This window comes from Copadichromis virginalis, linkage group LG2 (assembly GCF_057382275.1).
Source record: "Copadichromis virginalis isolate Kocher_CV1m ecotype Utaka linkage group LG2, C_Virginalis_male_GT1.1, whole genome shotgun sequence".
In the NCBI taxonomy this organism is placed as follows: Eukaryota; Metazoa; Chordata; class Actinopteri; order Cichliformes; family Cichlidae; genus Copadichromis; species Copadichromis virginalis.
In genome coordinates, this window is record NC_140619.1 from 22,638,648 (window position 1) to 22,646,307 (window position 7,660).

The 7,660-nt window shown below is 40.6% G+C and overlaps 2 protein-coding genes across 6 annotated transcripts in view; one reads left to right on the plus strand and one right to left on the minus strand.

Moving 5' to 3' along the window:
- Window positions 1-1,273: 1,273 nt before the first annotated feature.
- Window positions 1,274-5,680, minus strand: mospd1 (motile sperm domain containing 1). Its single transcript, XM_085473973.1, has 6 exons — window positions 4,723-5,680; window positions 3,072-3,354; window positions 2,888-2,963; window positions 2,579-2,799; window positions 2,079-2,240; window positions 1,274-1,959 (listed from the first exon to the last, which is right to left on the minus strand). The coding sequence occupies exons 2-6, from the start codon at window positions 3,223-3,225 to the stop codon at window positions 1,928-1,930; spliced, it is 645 nt and encodes a 214-aa protein (XP_085330099.1). The 5' UTR covers window positions 3,226-3,354; window positions 4,723-5,680; the 3' UTR covers window positions 1,274-1,927.
- Window positions 5,681-5,797: 117 nt separating this feature from the next.
- The window catches only part of ints6l (integrator complex subunit 6 like), a 41,176-nt gene continuing 39,313 nt past the window's right edge, over window positions 5,798-7,660 (plus strand). For 3 of the 5 annotated variants that reach the window (XR_014923050.1, XM_085473920.1, XM_085473929.1), the window contains exons 1-2: window positions 5,798-6,120; window positions 6,240-6,317. Coding sequence is in view for 4 of the 5 variants with exons in the window: in XM_085473920.1 (XP_085330046.1) it covers window positions 6,010-6,120; window positions 6,240-6,317 (189 nt within the window). In the remaining variant the exon portion in view is untranslated. The remainder of the gene's footprint in view (window positions 6,121-6,239; window positions 6,318-7,660) is intronic. The other 2 variants (XM_085473949.1, XM_085473941.1) reach the window with 2 other exon arrangements.

The window sequence follows — 7,660 nt, forward strand, 5'->3', positions numbered from 1 at the left end:
TATCCTGTAGTAATTTGCAGATTTTCTTTCAAATTATGTTTATTACGTTATGTTTCAAGCCCAGATATACTTGAAGTTTCAGTGAGTCAGTTTTGAGAAGGAGTTTGTACCAGTTAAACTATGTTTCAGTATCTCAGTTTTGTTTGAATGGCTTGAAGTAAAAATTATAAAACACAGGGCTCCACGCTGCTGGCTCTGCAGGAAGTGGTGAGAGTTCTCAGAGTCCTTCTGATCACTGCATCTCAGATTTTGAATAAACTTTCCACTGATGTTAGAAAGGCCACTTTGAATTGAATCCCTGCCACTCACACAGCAACATAAAGCCAGGCCATTGTGTCCCGCTCCATCAGAGATCACATGGTCCAGGCCATCCTGACAGGAATCAGAGAGATGTACACACACAGCAAACTTTGCACAGGTGCTGCTCATTAAAACTGTCGATGTAACAGTGAAAGTTTGCATGCTCCCTAATTACACCTGAAACTTTTGCTTTGGTGGATCAAGTTTGAGTCACTGAACTTTGTTTTCAAGACAGTCCCTCAATAATCAGTCAATCATAGTTCATTTTTGTTCTTTTCGTTTTTGTCGGGACACTTTAGATAGTGGTGTCCAAGCTGAAATATTCACAGACGCTTTGGGTGGCTTAAAATATTCTTCCTTAAATGTGATTAAAAACACAAGTTGAAATAAGTATTTGTGCTGTTAACATGTGTCCACGTGGGGATGATGACTGTGGAGAAATGACTGTACTAGAAAAAAACGTAGGTTACTGGATGCACCAACTTTATAATAGTCCTTTACACCGTTCTCACTCCTGGTTGTATTTAGCTGTGTTTTGTTAATATTTATGTAATTTCATAGTACTTTACTTTTATTAATATCTTAATACTTCATAGAACAATGTGTGCATAATGTCTTGCATGCCATCAGACAACCCTGTGCATGCGTATCCTCCATCTTCGCTGCTGGAAAATGCTTCCACAGATTTCAGTTCAGCATTCTCTTGAGTGTCACGTCCCTCTCTGTATAATTTCTTCAGTGTTATTTCTCTGCCTTATTTACAGCTTTAGAGGCAACTGGTTCCCAAGCAGCTGCACATCATGTTGCTTTGAGATGACACCCCTTCCCCGAGGGAGACCGCTGGATTATTTTCAGGCACCATCATTGCAAAACTAACAGGAGCTTTATTGTCCTGTTCTGTGCCGTGTGCTTTCCTGACACAACATGTAATGTGTAAAAAATAAAACAGAATCTATCTTTGAACATGACACACTACAGCTGTATTGAGACTTTATTAAACATTTGATAAAGCATGGCAAGCGAACCATTCTTCTTTCAAGAGGAGATCCCTCCTTTGGTGACAGGTAGAAGTATCTTACTGCTAACAAACTTAAAGCCCACTCATACAAAGTATCCACACATGCAAGGAACGGCATTTAGTCTTCAGTCTACTCTAAAAAGCTTTAAAAAAACATCAATTTAATAATGGTAACAGGTAACAAAACTTTAATGGCTTTATATACAAGTACCGCGTTTGCATGTTGATTCCTTCACACTGAAATGACCACTTTCTTTCACATAATGGCAACAGAGTTACAGACAATATGTGAGGCCAAACAACAGCAAATGGCCTCACGCTTCTTCACAGGCCCTTTATCTCAGGGACAGCTCCCCTCACTCTGACCTTACACACGACAGCTCTTCCCATTTACGTCACTTTAGTTCCGTGTATGTATTAACACAAATGTGTAGATTTGAAAACAAGTATGCTAAAATGTATTTTTCAGAGGATGAGGTAATCGAATAAGTACCCCTGTTCCCCTGCTGTCAGCTCTACTTTTTTTTTACTCGTAGTAGTGCCTCTGGTGGGAGAACATTCTCTTCATGTTTCTGTTTCTTTTCTTCCCTCCTTTCGGCTCACGGCACTTCATGTGCGTAGAATGACCATTGTAAGAAGCCCTAAAATATGACAAGAAATAACACCGGGTATTATAAATTTCATCACACGCTTTGTCAAAACAAACAGCCTGGTTCTCACTTCAGAATGGAACATGCAACTTCCTTCTGTTTTTACTCACCGAGAACATAAGCAGCTACAAGTTTCTTGTTAACACTTAAGTGGAGGTAGACAGGCACAGTAGATTCTTGCTCCCCAAGTGTCGGGAGCATCAGGGCGGCCATACACACCAGCCCAAGCAGTACTGTCAACAGACTGGGTCCTCCAGCAACAGGACGGCTCTCTGCAAGTGTCACATACACACAAATAAACACACTTAGATTGAGTGCAATCACTTGTGTAACTCAGAAAAAGCCTGGTAATTTACCAAACTAACTTAAACTGCTTCCATTTAAGTCTGAAGGGGGACCCAATAGCAATATACAGCAGATTATGTGGCACTAAATTAATGTGGGTATAATTAAGAATATTATTTAAAACAAAGCAACACAGGGTTGGAAGAACAATAATAAAATTAGAATAAGCGATATCGTTTGAAATGCTCACCAATTGAATTTTGTGATAATTTGGCTCCATCTAGAGGCAGTTTCACACAGCAGCGATTTCCCCTCTTTTTCCTACCTGTCTGGAATGCAGTCTGTTCAAAAAACTCGCTGTCAGCAATTCGGCGTTCCTCATCTTGGGGCCGGGGGCTAGGCGGGTCCTGTGAGGCAGAGGGACGGAGAGTGGCCGTCACCTCTTTGCGGCCCAGAGCTTTCCGCTGACTCTGCTCTGACACCTGCAGCCGGAACTTGTCGTAGACCCCATAATGGCACGCGCGCACATCTCGGTGTCGGATTACTCTGCGTGGATGCAGAAAGTTAGCTGTACAGATAGCAATAAATTAATCAATCTGCTAGTTTAGGTTCACCAAAGCGTGAACTAACTCACATATCAACGCAACACTGAGGCTTGACGGCTCCAGTTGCATCCACCACGGTGTACTTGTTTGGCGCTGTGCACAGCACTGACAACGAAGAAAACAATACACGACGTAGCCATGTGATTGGAGATGAAAAATGAACATAACAATTATACGTAAACACAGAGATGTTGTTTCGATCTGCTCACTGACCTTTAAACTTGAGGGCGAACTCATAGGGATTGTAGAGCGTGAGCACCTGTTTGTGAGACGACTGATCATCGGCATAGAAGACGAGCTCATTGGGGAACACGAACACGGGAAGGCTTCCTCCCACCAGCTCTGGCGGTCGATGCTGCTGCTGCATTGGCTCCCGCTGAGCTCTACCCTCTGCCCAGGCCCCGCCAACTCTTCTCTAGCAACTCTCAAGCTTTGTGAGCTCCCTTCAGGTGAACAGCACTTCCCACTCTCAGCTCCTTAGGGCCATGACATGATACTGTGAAGAAACACAAGTGATGAAACGCAAAATACGCCAAGAGGCAACAGCCTGTCACTCTTTTACATTTTATGAAACTCTAATAGGTTAGTAATAGTGTAGTGGTAATACATTTCTTTCATTTTTTTCATATATCTCCTATAGCTTCTAGTTACCTTACACTTTACTGTGCCTGTTTGTTTACTTTAGTGACTCAAAGGCAAGTTTCTGCCCACCTCTTGGATGCTTTGTCTGTTTAGCTTCTCCCCCACCTCTGTGGGTTCACACCCTCTGTTTCCACACCCCCACTGCATAACAAAGAGTGAAGCCATCCCCCGCCAACAAATGTTAACCCACCCCCATAGCCTTAATTTTATTATGATATTCTAGTATATTTAAAAGTACATTTAAACACTTATAACTTAATTAGATTCTAGATTTACTCTGTTTTTAAATACTCTGTATTTAAAGCAAAAATATTATTATATCACTTACGTGATTAAAAAAATGAAAATGTTAGACTCATCTAAATGTTTTAGTTTAGTCTGTTTTTTTTTTATTTAACAGTGTAATAAGATATTTACATTGATAAACCTTTTCTAAACCACCTAAACCCATGTCTTTAAAACTTGAGCACAGCAAGGTTTTGTTATATACTGATAATCCTACACGTGCTATATTTTAACGCTACGTGTATTTTTAAAGGCAAATACTTGAAACAAAACTCAGACCTTAATGATAAGCGAGAAAGCTAAGGCAATTTCATTGGTACAACTTTTTATTAAAGGCAAACAAAGTTAAAGTGAACTCCATGTGCCTGGTCACGTGGCCCTTTGTGTTTACATGGTAACGGAAGAACTCGAGGAGCGAGACCTGTGGTGTCGTAACACTTTTTATTTTCTACGTATAGTTTGCTCCACGTCAGAAAAACACAATAAAATCACTACATTTGAAGCACGATGCTACGAAGTCACTTTCAGTATATGAGATATGATATGTTATTAAGTTATCTAGATTTCTTTAGCATTTCGTTAGTGTATATAAACTCAAAACTGTCTTTAAAGCACAGGTAACAACGTAAACAAACACCAGAAATAGGTTTTTCGTTGAATATTTGACATAAATCTATAACAACTGTGATTTTAAATTAATACGGTGCCTATTATTAAGTAATACCGATGGTATAACATGTTCTTTATCTGCTCGTGTAATAACACATATTTTCACTGTAATGCTAACGGTGTTCAATACTGATGGCTAGCGTTAGCCGGCTAAGAAAACCCAGCTGATAGCAAATTGCCTCTTAAACGTTGTCTACACGCAGTGTCATTTCAGAAAGCAAAGCGCAGATTTATTTAATTTCAATAGCAAGTCAGAGTGAAACTTTACCTTGTTGTCAGCACACGGGTTCGTGAAACGTTAGAGCTGTAAACGAGATCTGTGCTTCTGCTCCCACCCTGTTGTTGTTGCTCCTCAAGCCTTTTTTTTCTTTGTGAATAATTGTACTGCAGACCTCGCGGTGCATGATGGGATGGCAGAAGACAAGTACGTGAGAACGTAAATGTTCTCCCAGCACGCGGGCTAACGTGTTTATTACTATTTCACAACGTTTGGATCGGAGCACAGAAAACTTTATCCCCCAGGCATAATTTAATTATATTTGCAGAATGCTTTGACAACACAACTGCTGTGAAAAAAATGTGCTCAGATGTAAAGTATACTCACACTTTCCTAGTGCAATAAATTGTTTTCTTTAGCATATAACGTATAAATAGGCCAACTGAAAACAAGAAATAGCCTGTTTTAAACTTCCACCAGGCATGAGGTATTTTTCTAAACTGCTGGTATAAAGTTTTAAAACTTACTGTAATTTGATTTTTCCGTTATTTCTTAATATCATGGTAGCATCGAAGCACACTATCGTGACTTCAGTATTGTCGGAGTTACCACCATTACGGCCAAACGATACAAAAAACACGGTTCGGTAGCGAGAATTATTTTCCCGCTGTGGTATTTGCAAACTCAAGCATGCATGTGTAAGTTTCTTCCCCAGTTTTTGTTTTAGTTAACAAGGTCATGTAACTACATTCGTTGTTATTACGTTAGTCAGAAGGACGGAGCCTTTGAGACGCCTTGAACGCAGCAAAAGAATCACATCTGTGGGCGCGCGTATGAAGTTGTGATGGGGCGGGAGGGATACGGTGCAAGCGGCAAGAAATTTCAGGTCTAAGAATATAATTCTCACACTGCAACAAACAGTTATGTGGCTTCAAACTAGCCTCAAGAGACCACAGATACGAGGGCATTATACCACGCTTTTGAATAACCACCCCAAACACCAGGAGACTGACAAACTGTACTCACGAGCCATTTCGACTTCGTTATATCTGTGCTTGAGGGGGCGTGGTCATTTCCATCGGACTCAGCCAATGGCGTCGCACTGAAAGGAGCTGGGCGTTCCATTCGGTTAGGAGCAGAAGTTGAACAGCGCGAGCCGAGACAGAGCTCTAGAAAGGCAGATAGGGAGAGGGCAGAGGCAACGGCCCTCTACTGGAGGGGGGGGGGCTTATTATAACAAATATATACACACATGTGTGAACTGTTGGGCTGCACGATAGGTCATATGTGGATAATAGTTATTTTAGAAAAGCATATAACCGCGGCTTTACATTTAAAATGCCTATTTTACTTTTCCTGTTAGACACGTCCGCCTCTATGAATCAGCGCACTTATTTGGGTACGACGTATCTGGACGTTGCTAAAGGCGCGGTTGAGGTCTTTATGAAGGTAAATAATGATTTTACCCCGACCTTTTTCAGCACGTATGCACCTTTGGTTAGCTTAGGGTTCCTTGGGGAAGATAGGTCAAAATTAATATATGTTGTTTTGGTTTTCTTTTTTGACAGCTGCGTGCCCGAGACCCGGCTAGTAGAGGCGACAGGTACATGCTAGTTACATTCGATGATCCACCATACGGAGTGAAGGTAATTAGCAACTGATGCCATTTTTACATTTTACAAGCCGTTCGTATTTTTCTGTCAGTGAGATTTTATTGTCCTTCTGGTTTGTAGTCAGTGTTGGGCGGCTTCCCGGTGGCAAAAAACGGCAAATTAGTGCTCCAAATACTGACAAACGCGGAGCTGCACTGCCTCCGAACATCCAGCAGACATTTTGCTTTTGTGTTGAGAAAAGTCTCGGGCGTTGAGATGGAGGCGTGGAGATTTATTATCAGCTATGACGTCGCTCTTTTTTTAATATAACAACGTGTAGACTGGTCAAAGAGCCCGCCGATCACTTTTTACCCCGCCCCTTGCATCAGTCACGCATCGCCATTGGCCAATCTGGGCTGAAAGTTGATAAGCCCTCTTCATCATGAGATCTCTTTTTTTTGTATTTTTATGAGTTTGCTCATGTTCTCATTATTCATATTATAATTATTTGTCATCCCGATACGAGTGATCGTCATGTCCTTGCATAGGAGCAGTAGTCTTCATACATGCACAGACACACAGGAACAAATAAATACAGCGTGGGAATCACTGCGATAATTTCACGGGGTTAATATCAACAAAGGTTTCCTGACTATAATCTATTGACATGTTTTATGACCAGACACATATCTCCATCTGATCTTTTCATTCCCAATAAAATACAATCCACATGAACCCCTAAGGTCCCTGGTGTGCTTCAGTGGCTGCTCTCTACACTATATTAGGTCTCTCCAGGCTTCCATAACTCTGTCTACAAACCACACTCTACTACTCAACACAGCGTGCAGGGAGCTTACTCCGTCTTGTGCCATCACTGCCTGGAGAAAACAGAATAGTTTGCATGCCTCACTACCAAGAAGCAAAATGCTCAAAGCTGAAGAGTTAATAAATGTACAAAAGAATATGTTAGAAAGCATCGCTCAGCTCACAGTGTGATGACAAATTACTTCCACATTTCAGTTCTTTATAATCCTCTCAAAAGCTGAGTTACTGTTTACTCTGAACTGTTCAAACAGCAGCGGTGTTTTTAAAGACACTGAAACCAGAAGTGAGATTCTGAAATCATATCTCATGATAATTAAATGCAAACTATGTGACACAGTATTTTATGCTCCATCTTCATATGCCCAGTCATTTGGATAATATACTTAAAATCATTATTTATTATTCAAACTAATTCAAGGTTTCAAAAAAGCTTATTTTAAATTTAAAACATTCAACTCACTACTATTAATCTAGTTATACTTTTGACTACTGTGTAATTACTTTTTCGCCAGAATGCTAGTTTTTATACTTCTGTAACTTTATCGTCTTGTGAAATAGGTTGTAAAATGTAG